Source organism: Podarcis melisellensis (genome assembly GCF_964234715.1).
Source record: "Podarcis melisellensis genome assembly, chromosome: 9".
NCBI classification, from domain to species: domain Eukaryota; kingdom Metazoa; phylum Chordata; class Lepidosauria; order Squamata; family Lacertidae; genus Podarcis; species Podarcis melisellensis.
Genome location: NC_138541.1, coordinates 50,138,075 through 50,159,851, shown reverse-complemented (window position 1 = coordinate 50,159,851; position 21,777 = coordinate 50,138,075). Strand labels below are relative to the sequence as shown.

General features: G+C 42.7%; 1 protein-coding gene and 1 long non-coding RNA gene across 6 annotated transcripts in view; one reads left to right on the top strand and one right to left on the bottom strand.

Moving 5' to 3' along the window:
• Positions 1 to 19,054, top strand: part of IRF2 (interferon regulatory factor 2) — a 39,492-nt gene extending 20,438 nt beyond the window's left edge. For all 5 annotated transcript variants that reach the window (XM_081926367.1, XM_081926370.1, XM_081926368.1 and 2 more), the window contains 8 exons: positions 7,135 to 7,227; positions 9,791 to 9,890; positions 11,135 to 11,311; positions 11,964 to 12,001; positions 13,060 to 13,174; positions 13,976 to 14,140; positions 15,489 to 15,535; positions 17,679 to 19,054. In XM_081926367.1, the coding sequence (XP_081782493.1) occupies positions 7,135 to 7,227; positions 9,791 to 9,890; positions 11,135 to 11,311; positions 11,964 to 12,001; positions 13,060 to 13,174; positions 13,976 to 14,140; positions 15,489 to 15,535; positions 17,679 to 18,002 (1,059 nt within the window). In that variant the 3' untranslated portion in view covers positions 18,003 to 19,054. The remainder of the gene's footprint in view (positions 1 to 7,134; positions 7,228 to 9,790; positions 9,891 to 11,134; positions 11,312 to 11,963; positions 12,002 to 13,059; positions 13,175 to 13,975; positions 14,141 to 15,488; positions 15,536 to 17,678) is intronic.
• On the bottom strand, positions 18,924 to 21,638 carry LOC309378363. The gene is made up of 2 exons (XR_014172036.1): positions 21,042 to 21,638; positions 18,924 to 19,822 (listed from the first exon to the last, which is right to left on the bottom strand). It is a non-coding gene; the product is annotated as an uncharacterized lncRNA (long non-coding RNA).
• Between the last annotated feature and the right edge of the window lie 139 nt (positions 21,639 to 21,777).

Sequence of the window (21,777 nt, the reverse complement as noted above, 5' to 3'; positions counted from 1 at the left end):
ATACGTTTGTTAAAAGAGCATAGCACTTATTCTGCCTGGCAAAGTATGCTCAGGTCCAGAAACGCTTCCAGTTTTTAAGGTACTCCAGCATGACTTTATGCTGCAATGCAGCTATCCTCTTGCCATTTGATTCTGCTGATTTGTACAAATAATCTTTATGCTAGAGCCAGACTTTCTGAAGCATGGACTGTTTGATCCTGTGGAGAGGTACAAGAATAAACAAATTGTGTGGGTCTTGCTTCATAGAGATTAGAAGAAATAAACGTGATATTTAGGTTTTGCCATATAGATATGCTCCATTTAGGAGGAGAACCATCTCAGACTGTAAAACTCTGAACAATTTATTTTAAAGCCACACTCCCTTACGTGCTTATATATGTGTCCTCTGTTGTTTCATTCATGTGCTTTTGTTTGTTTGGTGAAGATTGTTTACTAAGTCATTGGAGGAAAGGCTCCTGTGTAAACTACAGATTGGACGAGATACATAAGTTAATGGAGGTCTGTTTTCATACTGTATTCTCTAGGGTGTGGCGTGTGATTGTCAGCAGTGTTTTAGCGGGTGATGGTAGGTGCGTCAAGGTCTGCTGGCAATTGACTGATGCAATAATTGGGCGAGCTATTGGCACTTACATTCATTGAGCGTGCAGACAATTGGTGGCTTCGTCGATGTGCGTGCGATTGGCTGTGGCGGTCTTGCAGTCTTGCAATTCCTCCCCCCCAAAAGCCCAAGAAGTCTGGGTAACCCCCCCCCCCCAAAAGCTCAACAACTCTGGGCAATCTCCCCTCATTTTCTCATTTTTGAGTCTCCAAAAAGAGAGAGCGTCTTACAAAAAGAGGGGGCATGTTACACATGGAAAAATATGGTAAATATACATGTGTGCCACTTGAGGAACCAGGCACCAGCCTCACTATGGAGCAGAAGACATCTGAATGCTTTGGGACCTGTAGGGGAAACAGTTGGGAGATCCATGTGGGCAAAAAGAATCTAATCCAGGGGTCGGCAAACTACGGGCCCCGGGCCGGATCAGGCCCACCAGGTTTCTAAATCCAGCCCGCCCAGCCATTTAAGAACCCGCTGCGAAGCTGAGACTCCTGGCAATGGTGACGGGAGGAAGAGGCCAAGCGGCAGAGGCTCTGCCAATCAAACGCTGTGCCGCGCTGATGTAAAACAGGTGTGGTGTTTGATTGGCAGAGACCGTGCCACGCTAAGGTAAACCAGACACGGTGTTTGATTGGCAGAGCTGCCGCCGCCGCCCTGGTGCTCCTGTGGCTGCTGCCACTCTGCATCCCCATGAGGGGGGCGGCAGTGGCATTCCTGGAGGAGGACAGCTGGCCCAGGCTAGGGCTTGGCGGGGCCACCACCGCTGCACTCCCATTGGCGGCCGACGTGATGGTGGAGGGCGATGAGGCTGGCAGTGAAGTAGCCCAGGTGGCGACCTTCACCTCCGGGGAGCAGGAGGGCAAAGGGACGGAAACACCCGCATGGGGCGGCAGCTGCAGGTGAGGCACCAGCTTGTCTTTGTCTCCGTCTCCATGCTCCTTGAAGAGGTGTACCAGGCAGTGTGTGCTGCTCTTGGCCAGCTGGATACATGGGCATCCTTTTGTTTAAAAAAACAACTGTGTGGGACTGAGCTGTAGCCTGATAGCACCTCAGTTGCATTTATGCCGCACCCACTAACTTGCAATTGCTTGCAAGGTGGCTAAATCAGAGCTAGTTGTTTGCAATTCTCACCTTTGCCTTTGTTTTGTTTGTTTGGCCAGGGTTTGAGAGGATATCTATATGCTCAACACAGACCTTTTGAGCTCGACCTCCCTCCCTGAACATAACTATATCTTCTGCCCACCATCTGTTCTGGGGGTGAATGTGCAGAGATCCTTGCACATCGTCAGGTGTGTGCCGTGATAATGGAAGGAATCTTGCCAAAGCATAGAGAAGGTGGTGGCCGCAGTGTTGTGCCACAGCTGATAGGCTCCTGCAGAGGGAGACAGATCCGGCGGCTGCAGGATCCTGGAATTTAGAGGAGGGTACAGTGTCTAACATAAGGGCTTTCCTCTCCTTTTGGGGGGGGGTGCAATGGTGGCAGCCATGCCAGGGCAGCACATGGGTTTAAACTGGCACCCTTGAGGTCTTTCCTTGGTGGCCTCTGAACCCAACCACCCACTGGTCCCTTGGTCATAGGGATGGTTGCCATTTTCTCCCTTGAAAAGTATATAGAGCTGAAGGAGGGGTTTAGAAGACGGATGGTCTTTCCCGCTTCCTCTTTTTGCCCTATGTGTTTTTCAAAGCTCAGATTAATTCTAAAGGATCAGACTTTAAAAACAAACAAACTCGGATCACTTGGGAAAGCAACATTTCTCTGTGTGTGTGTGTGTGTGTGTGTCTTTCTGTTGTGTGGGGCTGATCCAGGGGAGGAGGGGGTTGAGCACCCACAACACTTGTTCAAAAATCCAGATGTGCCCAGAGTCCTAAAAATGTTGATGATCCCTGGCTTACTTGAAAGCACCTGCTCATAGAAGGCTAGTCTGTTTTGCTCACTTACGTCAGCACGTTGTTTATTTTGTGACAAGAATTCTGCCATGAAGGTGCCAAAAGGCTTTTGTATATAATTCCACGTTGCTTCCTTTGTTCAACAGGAAGAAACTGAATGGCTCCTGGCTGTAGAGGATAACGATTGCATCTATTTCTTTCTTTACACAACTCACTTAATCCTCTTGCTAATATATTTGCATGTATGCGGGCTGTTTCTCAAGTTACAGGTAAACTGTCCTAAAGGTGCTCGAAAAAGCAATGGATGCTTGAGTATAAAGGACCCGTCTCAAATTGTAGAGCCTCTAAATTCCAGTATGGCTTCTTGTTACCGAGCAGTTCCTCTGTATGACTTAGGGCTGGGCAATATATTGATATATCGTCCAAAACCTGTCTGAAGTCCATATCGTGAGATTGGTTTCAAACTTTTTGACCCGACAATATAGTGCAAATCATTGTGCGTGCATGCGTGCGCTATGCCAAAATCACAATTTGGGAGAAACAGTGAAGCCAGTCAATGCGTCTCTCGTTTCCTGCAGCCCCTATTCACTCTGCCAGCTCAGCTCTCCCGTGCTTCATGCAGAGGGCAGCAGATCAAAAGAGCAGGTGCCGATTATGATGCAGGCAAAACTGTGAAGCCAGCCAGTGCCTCTACATAGTTCCATCCTTATTTCAGACATGATGATATATTGGTATATTGTGATGTTTAGCTGATGATATATCACAATGTTGAAAACTGGGTATCGCCCAGCCTAGTATGAGGTATGCTGCTCAAAGACTGTAGTCAGGTAGTTCTTGTTTGGCTCAATAATACAGTGGTACCTCAGGTTAAGTACTTAATTCGTTCCGGAGGTCCGTACTTAACCTAAAACTGTTCTTAACCTGAAGACCACTTTAGCTAATGGGGCCTCCTCCTGCTGCTGCCGCGCCGCCAGAGCACGGTTTCTGTTCTCATCCTGAAGCAAAGTTCTTAACCTGAAGCACTATTTCTGGTTTAGCAGAGTCTGCAACCTGAAGCGTATGTAACCTGAAGCGTATGTAACCTGAGGTACCACTGTACTAACAAATCTTGCTACGGTATAGGAGGCTATCACGTTGTGATGACCATCCCTGTTGTCAGGGGATAAAAGGGGCAATCCTGTTTCTTCCCAGTGTAGGGCACCTTTCCACACACATCATAGCATGCTGTTGAACTTTTGGAATCCTTCTCTTTCTTCTTCTTTTGTGTTTGTACACAAGCCACAGTTTCTGAGGTTGCAGGTAACCCTAAACTGGTCAGGCATGAGCAGGAAGGACCTGCTGCAAGGCTTGCCACCTTGCATTTATAGGTTGATAGGCGGTTGGTAGTTAACCCATTCATATAATTAATGTTGTGAGTGAGATTCTGAATGACCATTCTGATCTGTGTCTTCGTTTGATTTATGGAGACAGAAAATTATTTCTCCGCACCACCTTGCCTTCTTCATGGCAGCACAAATGGGAGAAAATGCCAGAGTATTAGAGGAAGGGGTTGGTAGTAAATGCTAGAAACCAGATGGCTTGTGGTGAAGTTTGGAGGCTGGAAGTAAGTGCAGGTGAAGCTCTAGCTTCTTGTTGCCTTCGACTGCAATGCAAGGAGTTTGTTGGAGGCTGCTGGTGAATGAAACTGCGAAGGCTAGGCAATTACATAGTCATTTACGTCAAGAGAGGACATGCTTCAGACTTGTAGGTTCTGCTGTTTGTTTGTTTTTTAGTAGCACCCTGAGATCTACCGATCAGAGCCAGGTGCAAAAGACATACACGTGTAATTAAAGAATGCCGCAGCCCAGGAATTAGTTTTAATTAGCCAAACTTCAACTGAGCTCACTGTTTGTCCTCACAAAACCACTCCTGGTTAACTCTCCTCCCTCAATCCTAGGTATCTTTCATTTTCAGCAGTATAATTTGGGAGTGAGGACTTTCTTTGTTGTCGCCATAATCAAGAGTCAGAAATGCTTGCTGATCTACTTCATGCAGATCTCTACCAGTAGATCCCACTTTCTGAGTACAGTGGTACCTTAGGTTACAGACGCTTCAGGTTACAGAATAGTACCTTGAGTTAAGAACTTTGCTTCAGGATGAGAACAGAAATCGTACTCCGGTGGTGCAGCAGCAGTGGGAGGCCCCATTAGCTAAAGTGGTACCTCAGGTTAAGAATGGACTTCCAGAACGAATTACCGTATTTTTTGCTCTATAAGACTCACTTTTTCCCTCCTAAAAAGTAAGGGGAAATGTGTGTGTGTCTTATGGAGCGAATGCAGGCTGCACATCTATCCCAGAAGCCAGAACAGCAAGAGGGATCGCTGCTTTCACTGCGCAGAGATCCCTCTTGCTGTTCTGGTTCTGAGATTCAGAATATTTTTTTCTTGTTTTCCTCCTCCAAAAACTAGGTGCGTCTTGTGGTTTAGTGCATCTTATAGAGCAAAAAATACGGTAAGTTCTTCACCCGAGGTACCACTGTACCTCTGCTTTCCACTGTTGACGCAACAACTATATTGCTTGGGTTTTAATTCCTGATGTATGATTTGCATACTCTATAATCAAAATAAATGTCTACTGAAAAAAGATTGAGTATTCTGTCAAAGAGAAATATCTTCTCTTAGGCAAATGAAGCAGTTAATTTCTCAGTGTCCTGTACCTGCACAATGATCTTTCCCCTCTTTGTTATTTTCCTCCCCACAATTTCAAATGATGTTTGATGGATTTTTTTGTAGCAGCTGTGGTACTAATTTCTTGTGGAAATCAAGTCCCTCCAGAAGCTATCGGGATTTGGTCATAGAGAACAGTTATATCTATATATAGGGAAATGTTTTAATAATTGCTTAAGTTCCATCTTTGAGTAAGCAAAGAAAGCACATTTGATTTCTTCTCGAAAGGCTTTTCTGGCTCTTGCAATCCTACCTGCCTGAATCCCACCTGTATTTGTTGATCAGGCCTGAATTCACTTCTATATTTAGCCATGATCTCTCCAGTACAGCGTACCATCCTGCTTTCTTACAGTATGACTTACTACCCATTTAGAGGCAGAACACATTCCTAATTCATGAAATATATGACGTCTAAAATTACATTGGCTTCATTTTACTGACATATTACATTGCAGGTTCATCATTTATTCTATGGTATTACTTGCTCATCAGTCACTGTTACAGAATATGATATTGAATCTATGATTGCAGCCTTCCATAAAGTATAAAGCAAATAAAAATAGATGAGTGTATTTCATCCAAAGTGTAAAGTGCACAACAACCTGATACTCTATGTTTACTGAGAAGTGAGTCCCATTGACTCATGCCAAGTTCTCAAATTAAGAGTGCATAGGATTACATGCTTGCTCAGAAATCCCCCTGAATTTAAAGTGACTCACAGCACAATCCAAGGCATGTTTACTTGGAAGACTCATTACGCCCAGGTAATGTAATGCCCCAATTCTACACATGTGGCCATTGAACATGACAGGCTTTGTTTTGAGTAGACATGCAGAGGATTACAGGCAAAGTGTCATCAACTTCTGTTGGGAAAAGTTTAGCAGATGCTTAAGTCTTTCAGTAAAACTTGTGAGACTCGAGAAGTACAGTGGTACCTTGGGTTAAGAACTCAATTCGTTCCGGAGGTCCATTTTTAACCTGAAACTGTTCTTAACGCGAGGTACCACTTTAGCTAATAGGGCTTCCCGCTGCTGCTGCTGCTGCTGCGCGATTTCTGTTCTCATCCTGAAGCAAAGTTCTTAACCTGAGGTACTATTTCTGGGTTAGCAGAGTCTGTAACCTGAAGCGTCTGTAACCTGAGGTACCACGGTACTTCATTTTTAAACTTCAGCGTAAGTACATGGTGTTGCAGTGAAAATCATCTCCAGTGAACTGTTATAAAACACAATATAGTGTAGAACAATTGCTTGTAAGATAAATTGTCGGGAAGGTCTTATCAAGAATGCCCTCCAAAGAAGTAAACTGATTAAAGGCAGTCCTAGAGATTGTTTCTCTTGAGGTCAGCAAAGTGGGAAGCCATGCATTGCTGACCATCTTGGGCCTGCGCTGTAGGCAGAACCTTTGTTCCCAAGTGTCATGTTGAATATTACCATAAAGTTTATAGATAGATATTTTTTACAGTAGCATTATAGTTAATTTCACTTCTGTGTATAATGTAAAGTAGTGGTGGGAATCAAGATCTGGTGAGTGGGCTGGATCCTGAGCTCTGAAGGCAGCCCTGTTTAGGGAAGTTTTTAATGCTTGGTGTTCTATCACTTTATCATTATCATTAATTCTGTTGGATAATAAGAATAATACTAATAATTATTATTATAATGTGACTCAACTGCAAAGGAAGAAATTGGGAGTTCACTCTTAAGTGTGCTCCTAATTCTTCCCTTTAACTACATCTTGACGTTCAAAGTGCAGCTTCAGCTTTTCTGGACTTGATGTCATATATGACATAGGAAAGGAGGGTGTGCGTGTCTTTCTGAAAACAACATGGCAGCCCAACCCGTGAGTCCTAATAAGGTCCATGCACCAGAGTTTCCCTGCTACTGATGTAAAGGAAACACACCTGGCTTGTCAAATAATTGAGCTGCGCTTTCTCTTCTTGCCAAGGTAACAATGCCAGTGGAAAGAATGCGAATGCGGCCGTGGCTGGAGGAACAAATAAATTCAAACAAAATACCGGGTTTGAAATGGCTAAACGAGGTAAGGCATGCCTGTGTTTTTAAACATCATTATGGGCCCATGAGGTGATACAAAAACAAGGGAAGCACCAGTTAAAACCAAACCATTGTCTAAACAAAACTAAGGAATGGAATTAAAAGCCCATCAAAAGCCAGGTGAAATAAAACATTTTTTATAGCCTGCATGAATCTAAGCAAAGGGAGAACCAACCTGATCAATAAAGTAGACAGTTGATACATGGTACATTCATAATGCCACAGAGTGATTTGATGCTAGAGGAATTAGTCCAGCGTTAGCATTCATCAAACTCTAATTTGAGCGTAACCAAAATTGGAATGAGTGTAACCCAAAACTGTGGTTTGCTGCAGGGTGGATTTGATTTAAATTGAATCGATTTAAATCACTAGTCAGCAAGACTTGATTTAAATCATTACAGTGGTGCCCTGCAAGACGAATGCCTCGCAAAACGAAAAACACGCAAGACAAAAGGGTTTTTTGGTTTTTGCGTCGCTTCGCAAGACGATTTTCCCTATGGGCTTGCTTCGCAAGACGAAACGTCTTGCAAGTTCTTGCGAGTTTGTTTCCTTTTTCTTTAAGCCGCTAATAGCCGCTAAGCCACTAATAGCCGTGCTTCGCAAGACAAAAAAACCGCAAGACGAAGAGACTCGCGGAACGGATTAATTTCGTCTTGCGAGGCACCACTGTATTATTTTTACAGAAAGACCCATTCTTGCATAAATTTTCAGAGTAGTTTTTACAGTTATCAAAAATTACTGACTTGGTTATACTATTAGAAATACATAGACAGATAATTATGAAATTATTGTGAGGTTTAATAAGTTAACTCTTTATATTTGGACAACGTTTTTGCTGTACTTTATTGGAAGGAGAAAAATAATCATAAGTAACAATTTAAACAATTTATTTAACTAAAACAATAACATTATAGCATATGTATCCATGTTTGTTAACTGATGTGTATAAACAAAACTTAGACTGAGTTTTAGGACGCATGAAAAACTTAAAACAAATTCTTATTTCCTGATAAATAGCCTTTGGACTATAATGTAACTTAGATAGAAAATTATCTTTAGAAAGATTTTTCCTCCAAAAGCATTTTATTTTAAAAATCCGATTTAAATCAAAACAATTCAATTTAAATAAAAGAAACTTTTTATTATTATTATTTTTAAAAAATTATTGATTTTTATCCACCCTGGTTAGCTGTAAACTGGGAAGTAAATAATTATGTGGCATATGCAAGTGAAAAGGAGTGAGCATGTTAGGACAGGGCTCAATGCCATATGACAGACATCTCCAACGTGTCAATTGCGCGATGGATTTTTGTCGATCACAACCCGCCACCCTCTCCCATGGCCACCGGGTGCCCTCAGCATGCACTCAGCTGCAGCTGGAGCAACTGAGGCTCCGCTTAGCCAGGCTTGCTTGCTCACCGCTGCCGCAGCAAGTGCTCTGGCTGGCGCTGGCACCACCTCCGCCTCGCAGCTGCCTCAAGCACCCCGCCAATTCAGCTGGCTGCCCTGGAAATGTGTGAGGCCTGCCTCTGCCCCCTGCAAGCTGAAGGCAAAGACAAGGTGTGTGGGCTCCGCACAGACTGCAGTGCTGCAGAGGGAGCCACAGGAAGGGCCGTGTGAGAGAGAGACAATGGTATCCCTCCTCCCTCTCCCCCTGGTTCCTGTGGAAAGAAAACGCCCTCCCCCTCCTAGTGGGATGCTGAACTTTCCTCACTTTTCCAGCTCCAGCCTAGCTGCATTTACTTGAAAGTAAGCTGCTGGCCCCGCTCCCCACAGAGCTCTTCCTCTGGTAAAGGGGGAATTGGACATTTTGGGGCATGTTGACTTCCCACGTGCACCAAGAGCCCTGGGAGTGGAGGGGGCTGGTGTGAGGGTAATAATTTGTTATTATTTTTATCATCATCATCATGTTTTATTATTTATACCCCGCCCATCTGGCTGGGTTTCCTCAGCCAAATATAATACGTTTAAGTTGAAGAATGACAATGGGAGAGTGTGGTAGATCACTTGTTAGTTTTTGATATTGGATACTAGAACGCAGCCTAATGGAAGTTGGACATGCCTGCCATATGACATGGGAAGCAACCCATACTATTTTGGTTTCCATATTCATGGTTTTCTGGGAAGTGTTATAGCCTGCCTTATTCTATGAATTCTGAGCCAGTTTTAGTCATTTTCTGTTCCCAGGGGTCCACACTGTTAAGTACGGTGATTCAAGTAATCAAAAGGCTTAGGATAAGAGGCCAGTGAAATTAGAAATGTTTACCTGAAATCACAGTAATGCACATCCAATAGTACCTGAATTAGTTCACAGCTTTAAGTCAAAAGGAGGCATCTGAATATTTTGCAGCATTTAGTAATTTTGCTTAATCTCAGTAAAATCAACAGCTTTGACTTTCATTCCATGCAGAACATTATTGAGCCAGAAAGTGAGAAAGCAGTGAAAAATAGGTTCAAATGCTACCTGTTTTATAAAGTAAGAAAGTTTAAGACTTCTGTATCTGCAAGTTGTTAATTGTGGTTGTTTCCTACTTGTTTTTCTGTTCCAGGAAAAAATGATTTTTCAGATTCCCTGGATGCACGCAGCACGCCATGGGTGGGATGTTGAAAAAGATGCTCCTTTATTTAGGAACTGGGCTATTCACACAGGTAAGAGGAGCTCAGGTTTATTGGGGCAGGTTTATTGTGGAGGTTCTATCTCTTCTTTCAGCGTTGTAGTGTTCTGTTTTGCTTTTCCACATTTTCACCTTTACCCAGTGTCCCAGCTGTAGTGCAGTGAGCAGGTGGGGCTCTTGCAGCTGCAAGGATATAGCTGCAGCTATTTAATCATCTGCGGGAAACAGATCCACACATGCATCCCTTTGCCTCTTCAGAGCTGCCCCCTCCATTCCTGTATATGTGGCAGGGTCATAATATCTATCAGAGGCCTCTGTGCCTGGCAGCTCATTGCTGATTTGATGGGCCAAATGCGGAGAGGTTTGGAGTATACTTGAGCAAGCAGCTGCTGTGTGTGTCTTACAGGGTGTCCATAACTTCTCGGTCTGATTGTAAGGATCCCTGAATATGAAGGGTCCCTAATTCATAAAAAGCAACACTCTAGAGGTCCTGGGCCCTAAGGAAGTCAGATTAGCCTCAACCAGGGCCAGGGCCTTTTCAACACTGGCTCCGGCCTGGTGGAACGCTCTGTCTCATGCGGAAAGAAATCAGATCCCTCAGGCCCTGTAAGACAGAGTTGTTCCTCCTGGCCTTTGGCCTGGAATCAGCCTGATCCCCTCCCCTTCTTTCCTTTTCCTTCTGTGATGGGATCCCTATTTGGGGACTTCCCTGGCATTTTTCTGGCTCATGTAGGACCAGTCTGGATAGTTGGCCTTGGTGAAGATTTGACGTTTTCTCCCCCCCAAACAGTTTTTGATCTGGGCTTCCACTGAAATGAGGCTGCATTTAAGTTGTATTTTAATCCTGTTTTTAAGTTGTATTTTAATCAATTGTTTTTATACCTGATGTTAGCCTCCCTGAGCCCGGTCTTGGCCAGGGAGGGCGGGGTATAAATAACATTATTATTATTAATATTATTAATATTAATATTATTATAATGATCAACATTATTATTACAGTGGTACCTCGGGTTACATACGCTTCAGATTACAGACTCCACTAACCCAGAAATAGTGCTTCAGGTTAAGAACTTTGCTTCAGGATGAGAATAGAAATCATGCTCCGGCGGCACAGCAGCAGCAGGAGGCCCCATTAGCTAAAGTGGTGCTTCAGGTTAAGAAGAGTTTCAGGTTAAGAACGGACCTCCGGAATGAATTAAGTACTTAACCTGAGGTACCACTGTATTTATTAGCATAAGGTGTGTCATACCACGAATCCCTTTTTTCTTTCTTTGTTAGGGAAGTTCCAGCCAGGAGTTGATAAACCAGACCCAAAGACATGGAAGGCAAACTTTCGATGTGCTATGAACTCCTTACCCGATATTGAAGAAGTCAAGGACAAAAGCATAAAGAAAGGAAATAATGCCTTCCGAGTATACCGGATGCTACCGTTATCTGAGAGGCCTTCAAAGAAAGGTAAATGAGAGGAAGATTGCGGATATTCTGGAGATCGAGAGAGCCATGCTGATAGTGGGCTGCTTCCTACATTAGTCTAATTGTCTCCTTTATAGCAGGCACACTTGGTCGTTAACATCCTCGCTAATAATAATAAATTGTGCAACGTCTTCACTTCTGTGCCTCACAAAAAGAGCAAAACGTTAACAAATAAAAACACTTCTTAATACAAGAGAAATATATATATACAAAATAAATACACACTGGGCAAGATTACCTGGTTGGCACAAGACTGTGTATATCTGCCTGTCATGTGTCAGGTCAGGCAAGATACTCACAGGGATGAGAAGACAAATAATGTAGCAGGAGCTCCATGGTTTTAGGAGCAACTAGTTTTTCCTTGAATTCCAAATTTAGTGGGGCATCTTGCTCCTCACCCCAGTTGACGGTTTTGCAGGGTAAGCTGCAGGCAGCACTGCTGTCCAAGTTTCCTTAATTTCATTACGGTTCGAATAGGTAGTCTAGGCCATTTCAAGTACCACGTAAATTATAATTATGATCAACATTGAGTCCAGTGAGTGCCCAAGTTGGAGTATGTTGGGGCTAGGCAGAATTGTCCAGTCTTACCAGGAAATGATTGTAAAACAATAAATGAATCCTTACATTTCTACAGGAAAGAAACCCAAGGAAGACAAAATGAAACAAATTAAGGTAAATATCTCATCATTTCATAGACAAATTACGGTTGAGGATTGGAAGATGAATGGAGGTTCATGACACAGTGTCTGCCAACCTGTGAAGAAATTGGGCTTTACTGGTTGGTCCATGTGGGTTTATGGGGTTAACTGAGATTCCAGCAAGCATTGCCCCTACTCTTTCAAGCCTATGTTCACACACAGGCTTAAGGGATAGACAATTGCTTTAAAAAGAAAGGAAAGCTGAAAAAATTTGTGCAGACTACCATTACTGCACTTTTTTGTATTCCCATGTAATCATGCTGAAACAAAGCCTTTATATCACCTACTAGGAATGGGAGATTCCCCTCAGTTGATGGGCATTTAATTTTATTCTTACCCTTCTCCATCCAAATATGGAACAGAAGAGCTGTTCAAATCTTACACTGAAACAAAACAAAAACGAAACGCAAATGTTTCTGTCTGAATTGGGCCTCCAATCCTTATACACTTGTACCAGCAGGAGCAGGTCTTGTAAAAGGCATTTCCTTGCCTGCTTTCTGTCTCTTGCTCTCTGGGTGCGTGGATTTTCCAAACTGACAACATGTGCTGCTGAAACACATTTTGTGGATGCAAAGTTCAGGTGCTTTTCTAAGGAACTAAGAGGACGTGTTTACTTAGTGACTGGCTCACACGATTATCATGCATTCTCTGCTCATAGCACTAAAATGCACTTGGAAAGCTGCTACAATGAATATTTAATAAGAATAAATGTTTCAGGCAGCGCCTCACCCTTGCAACTCTGTAATGTTTAATTTTTCATTACAAACCATGCATTAACATTTCTTGGAAGGCACCTTGTGAATTTCACACTTTGCTTTTATGTATGAAAAGGACTGGGAAAGGTTGCTGTTTCAGTCTGATCTTGGGAAGCTTAAACGGCCATTTGGCTTCATTTAGGCCTACCATCATGGCTGAGAAGGGTGTGTCAGGGACAAAGGGTAGGGAAAGGTTAACGAAGGATAGTCAGGAGATAGCTCTTCTGTATACTCAACAATCTTAACACACTTCCATTTTTTTATTTTATTTTTTCAGCAAGAACCAGAGGAATCGTCGTATGAACTGAGTAATGGAACATGCCAGGGGTTTTCTAATTACTGCTTATCTCCAGCAATAAAAGCTGAAGTCGACAGCACAATAAACATTGTAGGTAAGTCGCCCCAGCACATTCCTTTTCGTATCTGGTAAACTCTTACTGCACTAACTGTGGCCTTTTATAGTTCAGTTTCACTATATGGTTGGTAACGCGGCGGAATTACAGCAACAGGAGTTCGTATTTTGATGTGGCCTAATAATATTTTGCTTTAGTTGAGAACGCTTAAGAACAAATGCGGAAATTTCATGGTTTATTTAGCTCGAGTAGGTCTCAGTAGTAATCCTTCTCACCAGTGAAAAAACACTACAGGAACTTTGACAGCACTTTTCAGCTAAAGTAGGAATCCAGCATCGTAACACCCTAACAAGGTGATGGGGAAGGAGATGAAATAGAAGAATTTTTGTAGCTAGACAGTCATTTTCCGTGTTAAACTAAGAAACAGGAAATACTTTTCATCATGAATGAAATATCATCTTAATTATAGTATGTTTCATATCAAGGGGAGGCTAATTAAAACTGATGCATTTATTTGAATGTTCTGGTATATACATGAAGGTATATACAACCAAGGTTTGTAAATCAGGAATTTGCTCCCCTCTCTTCCTCATAGTCAAACCTTCCATCTGATTCCTAACCAAGTCCCCTCTTAACCGTGTCTTCAAACCCTGGTTTCAGATGTCGGTTGAGATGGGACTTAAGTTTAAACCTCTACATAGTGTAGCAATCTTAGGGCTAGATCTCCAGCCATTGTGAAGTTACAGTCCATAACAGTGCTTTTTGCTTGACTGTAATATATGCTCTTTATTAATGCAGGCACGGGTAATCATCACAATTCTCTCTTGTTATTATGCAAAGTTGTAGGAGATTCGCATTTTGAGTGTGGTTCTGAGGATCATATGATAGTTCCCAATCCACCTGATGTTTGCCAAGTAGTGGAAGTGACAACAGAATGTGATGACCAACCCAGCAGTGTGAGTCAGTTGTATCCACTACAGATCTCCCCAGTCTCCTCCTACGCAGGTAAGAAACATTGCACTCGCAAAAGAACTTGGGGTCTTGGTTTCAGTCAGTGCCATGTTTTAACTTATGGTAGGTAGGTGCTTTTCTATTCTATTTTAGAATAGTTGTCAGATTCTTTTAGTGCCTGGGTTCTGCTAAACACAGGTATTATTTCTTCTGAGAAACAAAAGACCTAATCCTGCTGTAATACACAGAAACGAAATACCTATTAAAATTACCCTTTAAAAATATGTTCAGTAAACCGCACTCTGTGTGCAAAAATTATCTTTTTAGTGGTTCTTGTTTTTATCTGTAAGCTGCCATGAGTCCCTCTCATGGGGAAAGGCAGGGTATAAACAAGTATATAATAATAATAAAAATAATAATACACAAGTGTGCATAGTGTCACAACCAAGATGATTGCAAATGTGGCTTCTTAGGAAAAGCTCCATTTTGGCTTTCATTTAGAAAAGTGGAGTATACATTTCAGTATGTATGCATGTATAAATAAAATAACTTGAGATGTGAGGAATGGGAACCGAAGGGCAAGAGGCTTTCTTACACAGGGTTCAAGAGAACATTGTTTGCCTGAATTGTGTCTGTGCTGCTGCATCTAGGAATTAGAGGCTGATACATGTTCTTGTACATGAAATACTGTTATGTGACAGAGAAAATTGTGGGGTGTATAAGCTATACCACAGGCAAAGGCTTGGTTCTGGGGGACACAATGGAGCAGGAAACTTAATACACTACCAGTTTGTGTGTGTTTTCAAAAGGCCTTGAGGCTGCATGTTCTAGATAAATATTATCAAGTGAAAGAAGTTTCGTTGCTTCTTGGGTGTGGGTGCTGATAGCGCTGCTTGGAGGTCAGCCAGAGGAATGTGCAAAGACTCTGATGTACGTGTATGTCTGTAGCTCCAGAGGTGGTTGAGAAGGGGGCTGTTGGCCATGCAGCAGGCCGGGTTCTAGCAGTGTCCCCTTTTTGACCCTCAAATAGAAAGTTTTGCATCCTCTTTACCAACTTCTGATTCAAGTATAATTTTGTCCTAGTAAAGTGACTTTTTTTTGTCTGGCACTGTTGTGGCATTTCAGTGGTGCCTCACACTGAGTCAGACCATCAACCTCAGTATTAGCCAATCTAATTGGCTGCAAGTGTCCAGGGTATCTGGGGGGGGGTCCTCTCCCTGCCCAAACTGGACATTGGGGCATCTGATGCTCCCAGCCCTTCCCCACATGGAATCGCTGGTTCTGGGGAAACCTCATAATGCTGACATGGAATCCATGATTGAATAAGAGGAAACATCCTGTTACATGGTTTGTTGACAATCAATATGTCACATGTTTTCAGTATGCATATTTTTATCCACAGAAAGTGAGACAACAGACAGCATACCGAGTGACGAAGAAAGCGAACAGGTAAGCAAAGGAATACAATATATTTCATAAGTCTTTTATTCCTTTCCCCGCCCCCTTCCCTAATATGCTTCAGTCCATTTCTTCTGTGAATTGAATGGTAGCAAGGTAGAGGTGTTCGTTTGCTGGTTTAGGAATTTCTGCCCCTCCTTCCATCTACAAAGGCCCTGGAGGCAGCCCACAACAGAATAAAAATATACAATAAAATTAAAGCCATATCCATAAGATTAAAACACTGGTGTAGCAGAGAGAAACCCAACCATTAAAATAATCCAAATGCCTGGCCAAAAATAAAAATAAAAGTATTCAGCATTCACCTAAAGACTGAAATGGTGGGAGCCAACTAGGCCTTTTAAGGGGGAGGGAGTTCCACAGACTGCTATCCCAGAACCTACTTCAGAGCAGGGCCACTGAAATAACTGAAGACAGTTTTGGGGTGTAAAATTTAAGGATTTCAACTTAATAGCCATTTGCTTTCTACTCCAAAGGCCCCAGGGATGTGTGGTGCTAGCAGAGGCAACCATGCCATGTTGCTCACCCACGTGGTAAATAAATAAACGCTCTGTTTCAACCAATGGCTATAACCACTTTGCTTCAGCCTTGCGATGCTGAACCGCCGAAGCAGTACTAAAAATACAGTCATGACGAGGCGTTTTCATATTTCGGCCCTAGCACAGCAGACGGTATTTCTACACGCAAAGTCCCTGGGGGACTTTGCTTTGCAGCTGCTCCTTCTCCATGAGGGAAGTGGAATCTGAGAGCACAACTCCTCTGGAGCACCAGCCGCACACAAGCAGTTCTCAGTAGCAACCCTGTTGCTGCAGAAACCTTAGAATTACTCCAGAGGCAGTATTTTTCGAGCATTCTAGCTCAGCTGGGCTTGCAAATTCGGCCAAGTTGTTGTAGAAGTTCAAGGTGCCCTGGTATCAATGCAAAGAGCAAGCCCTTGCATTAATCTCCGGCTGCCAGCATTGCTGGATAGGGGCCTCCTCTCTAGCATGCGCACAACACAGTTGTGCTGCACAACTGCTGTGCCATGTCAGCAGAGGCTGGAAGAGGCCAAACCTTCCTTACGTAGTGTTCTGGGCTGCTTTTTTTGACCCAGAACAGCCATTGGGGCTGGTCTGCACCAGGCGTAGCTAATTATCATGGAAAACTGCATGTCTGTTTGCTTACCTTCACACTTCAGGAGTCATGGTGTTTGCAAGTTAATGCAGTGCTGCAGCAATCTGTAATAGGACACTTTTTTCTCCTTCAAAATGAGCAGTGAAGTCTTTCAGTTGGGTACTGCTACAAACAAGCAACTGTGCATAACATTTTCCGACTATAAAAGCTAGTTGCAGCTTGCTTGTTTGTCATATCTTGGTTGCAAGCTGCCACTTTTGGATTTCCTGAGCTCACATGTGGTTGAACACAATGGCAGGAAGTTCTCCTAGCCATGATGGAAAGCTTTCTTACACATGTGGTACCTGCAAATACCAAAAGTATTTCTGTCCAGCCTCACATTCTTCACTATAGCTTCTGTAGCTGATTTTTGTTGTCAACCCTGCAACTGGGCAGGTTAAGTCTTAAGTGTGTGTGTGTATGCTTACAATGTGTACTGCTTCAGTGAAACTCTGTAGACTTTCCTCCTTCACCACACAGACGCGGGATGGACAAGGAGAGGGAGTGTACCATTGCTCCACCCCTGACAATGGCATGTGCACCAGCTCTCTGACTGCTGTATAGTCAAGTGACAGGTTTGGATGGGGTGCCTAGGCCATCAGGAGGCCTGGGCAATTGGGGGTTTCCAGTTGGCATAAAGAAGCTACAAACGCACACCCAGACTTTCCCCAGATCGCACCTCACTTGGCATGGCCAAGCAAAGGAGCCTAGGGCCAATTGTGCAAGGAAGGGAGTCAGTAAGGCCTACTATCCATGGACCAAAACAAACAGGTTGCAGTACAGAGCACAGTTGAGGGAGAGGGGAAACTGCCTTGCATCCTGCGGTGAAGAGTCCCTTTCTGTACCCTCAACACTATGACAACAGTCATCTTACAAATGTGGTTATTGCCTCCTCTATAACAAATGACTTCTCCAATTGCAAGAGGTGTCCTGATTATGCTGTATGTGGGATGAATAAAACCCTCTTGTCTCTTCTCTGCAGGGTCATCTTCACTGGCAAAAGGAAAACGTTGGCGGCAAACAATACTACAGCAACTTGGGGACCAGGAACTCCCCTTACCCACTTCCTGGGATGGCTACTTTTGTGACTTCCAACAAGCCTGACCTCCAGGTCACCATTAAGGAAGAAGTCTGTCCCTTGCCTTACAACAGCTCATGGCCTTTCCCAGAGCTCCCTCTGCAACAAATCGTGTGCTCGGCTTCCACCAGCTACAGCAACAGCAACAGGCCACCGGATCATGAGAACCGGGCCAGCGTCATCAAGAAAACGTCAGACATTACTCAGTCAAGAGTCAAGAGCAGCTAAGCCACATAAAGTGGCACGTTCTTGGCAGATTCTCTGTTGTGGCATTGAGGAGCACATCTAATGTACATTCAGCAAACCGAAGAGAGAAAAGCCTTGACAGTGCGGAACGTGACCGTGTCCAACTCCAGCACTGGAGCATTTTAAACTCAGGACTCCAACCAACAGAATGTAGACGTGAAGCTGGACAGAGGTCCAAGGTTACAGCCCAGGGACAGGAAAGCCAAGGCTGAAACAAGAGGACCAAGAGCCCCTCCCCAAATGAAGTTCCTCCATTTCTTGCAGTTCAGGCCACAATGGAACTGAAAACCTCGGAATGGAAAGAAAAATGTGAACTTGCTTGATTTTTGTTTTTTCCCAGAATCAGTTGTGAATATGTACATAATGCAGTGCTGTACTAGCAATGCTGCAGACTGCTTTCGCACCTTATTGAAAATAAGAAAAAGCACTTGCAAAAAAGGCCTTTCATTATCTTGCTCTTATTAATGGCACACTTAAAGCCCCTTCTTCCCCACCCTCAACTTTGCTCTTTCCCAGGGCTCTTCTGGCTAATGTCGCCTTGGAGTATGGAAAAAGAATCAAATAGGAAAGTAAAACCTCCTCCTGTACATTTCGCAGGTTGTTTTTAAGAGTGCTTACCTTATACTTGTCTAATCTGCTATGCTTGAAAGCTGTGTGGTACAATAGAAGAAAATCTATTACAGATATATTATGCAAATTCCCAGGTTTTAAAGAGAGAGAGAAATACTCTAATTCTAACCAGAGTAAGCTTTTTTATTTTTTTATACAGTGGGATATTTTATTCAAAGTAAAATTCTAAAGTGAATATTAATTGTTTTACTTTTTTATCTTTTCTACAGCAAATTTATAATTTTACAATTCAGTGACTTGGTTGGTCAGCAACCATTGCATCTTTGTGGCACATTTTCTTTTTTTCTTTTTATTTCTTTTTTCTTTTCTTTTTTACAATTTGTAAAGGTGAAATAGCTTTTAATGAATTTTATGTAGCAATCAAACTATCCTGTGGATTGATAATAAATATTATATATAAATAAGTTTTTAAATAAACACGTTTTCTTTGGTGTATGGGATTTAAAATATATATATATAAGATAAAACGCTTCCAAAGGGATCGTGTAAATAAGTTAAGGTGGCAATTACTTTCATGTTCTGAAAACAAAAGATGCCAAAATATATGATGTTTGTTCTATTAATTGAGAGGGGGCTATAGCAGAGGCAAGAGGAATAAATGATAACCTAATCTAAAAAACAACAGCTATAATCCAGCAAAAATTAAGCCCCATCGATCTCAGTTGGAGAGTTTTAAGTGGAATTTCTTAGTGCTTCAGGTACATTTGGTGTCAAAAGTTCTTTACAGTGCACTTTATGCTTACAAAGAAATCCTGCACACAGACCAGTTTTACTAATTTGAGACAGAAGATTTGCTTGAGACATACAGTTAGAACAAATTGAATGCTAAAGAGCTATAAGGTGCACATCTATAAGGAGACAGGTAACTCCTGTCTCCAAAAGCCAGCATGGTAGTTTTAATTTTGCAGTGAGGCAATAAAAGCTGTAATAATTTCTGCTAGGAATCCTACTGCTTGGGCTTTCTGTTTTGGTATCCCATAACTGGGGTACTTCTTAATCTGGCTTTCCTAACCACTTTAGAAACATGGGTGAACACAGCAGTGCTATTTTTCAAGAAGAAAAGGTGATGGAACTCACCATGAATTTTACTTTATTTTATTCATTCTCTTAGAAATGCCTACCTGAGAGGTGCTGGAACCGAGTTCTGGCAGGTTCCTGCTGAATGAAAAGCCCTGGAACAGAGAATCCCAATTAGTGTTAACTGTGGATAATATCAATGAAGAGATTCTAGGCAGTGAGTCAAGGCTTGTCCTAGATACGTAAAACGTATTTATACTAAAGTTCAGAATCTGACTCTCAGGCAATTCTCAAGGTGGCTTATGACAATTAATCATCAGTAACCATGAAACCAATACATAAATTATTATGAATGTGGCTGCAGTTTTCACACATGATGAAGTAGTCGCCTTACTTAAAGGCATTCAGCACAGGTACAGATTAGACCCACATTCGTTTATGGTTTATATAATATATGAAGCATCCCCTAAAATGTCCGTTGCTTGAGGTATAGATTAATCTGCCTCATAACTCAAAATTTTCACACATGAAGCGTAAAGCATTTTTGTGCTACATGATGTCCTCCCCCCTCCAAAAATAAAACCTATCAATCAGAATGCTTATTTGCTTGCAATATCATTTGTTCAATCTTTGCACTGGACCTGTTGCAGCTGCGATGCTGGTTGTGGCACAAGCAAAACAACAATGACTGTGAGATCAGCCACTTGGCCCAGATAATTTCTTAGCAACACAGCCAAATTATGCCTAAATCAATCTGTGTGCTTGTTACATTTCTGCCCAACCCAAATAAGGACAGAGCAGCAAGGTACATTAGGCTGATATCCCAAGGCTATTCATTGAGCTTCCTAGCCTTAGGGCTAATTCCATCTTTACTTTTTCTGCTTGGATACAAATCTAAACTGAAATGGTAAAATGTATGTACTGTAATTATACCACAGAGAATTCTCTCTATTTTCTATTCTCTTTATTTTCTATCCATACTGACACAGTTCAACTATCTTTTGTTTCTATAATGTATTATTTTTATTTGTTAAAAGTTCATGTACACACACACACACACACACCAACCATGGCTCTACTGCTTCAGTACTAGTTTATGCACACACAAAAAAGGGCCTTGAGAAAGTGTTCAAGTAGCACACATTTATCCTGTCATTTTGAAAATAACTTAAATGTTGGTAATTTATCACACAGTGAAGTTTCAGAGTGCAACTAGGAAACCACAAGTTAAGTGCACACAAGCCTCACAACTCAAGGCTGCTACTGATAATGAAGTTTCCCAAGTACCGTATGTGCTCTTTTGTTCATATTTTAGCTGTAACATCATTGCAGTGCAGCATTTTAACTACCGGTAGTTCCAATCACTTACTTAACAATAACAGGTCCGAATGCTTGTACTTTCAGAAAGTTTATATAGCTCCTTCTTTGGCACAGTTGCAATTGCTCTTTTGGTTCAGGATACAACTGCATTTGGAGATTCTTTTATTAGAGTTCTGGACGGCAGACCAATCCCAGGTCTCACAGGAAGTGTGTGTTCCTAGAACAAAAAGATATGGTTTAGTCTTGCTTTATACATCAGGGATTTCCCCAACTCCAAAGCATAGTAAGACAACCCCTTAGGGTTTCTGTTGTGGCTGTGCACCAGATTCAGCCAAATTGCATGCTAAATTGGGCTGATTAGAGGGGATCTGGGCTTTGGCTGAGTTGGGTTGGGGCAGCCCTGGTTAGGCCATCTGGGGTGATGTGCAGCCATCGGGCAGGGCATTGGGTGGAAAGGCTGCAGGAGTCTGCTTTGCCAGCACGTTCCCCACAGAGAATGTGCTGGGGAAGCAAACCTTAGCAGGATGGAATCCTCCACTCATCAGGATTCTATCCTGTGGGCTGCAGGATGCTTTTTTGAAGCTTGCGAAGTAGCACCTAGCAGGACTGAACCCTCTTGCTCTTGGCTGGGAGAGGAGAAGCAGTGTTTCTTCCCCCTGACCCCTCCTGACAGTTCAGTGATACCTCTGGTATTCATTCGTTCTGGAGGTCTGTTCTTAACCTGAAACTGTTCTTAACCTGAAGCACCACTTTAGCTAATGGGGCTGCCGCGCTGCCACCGCACAATTTC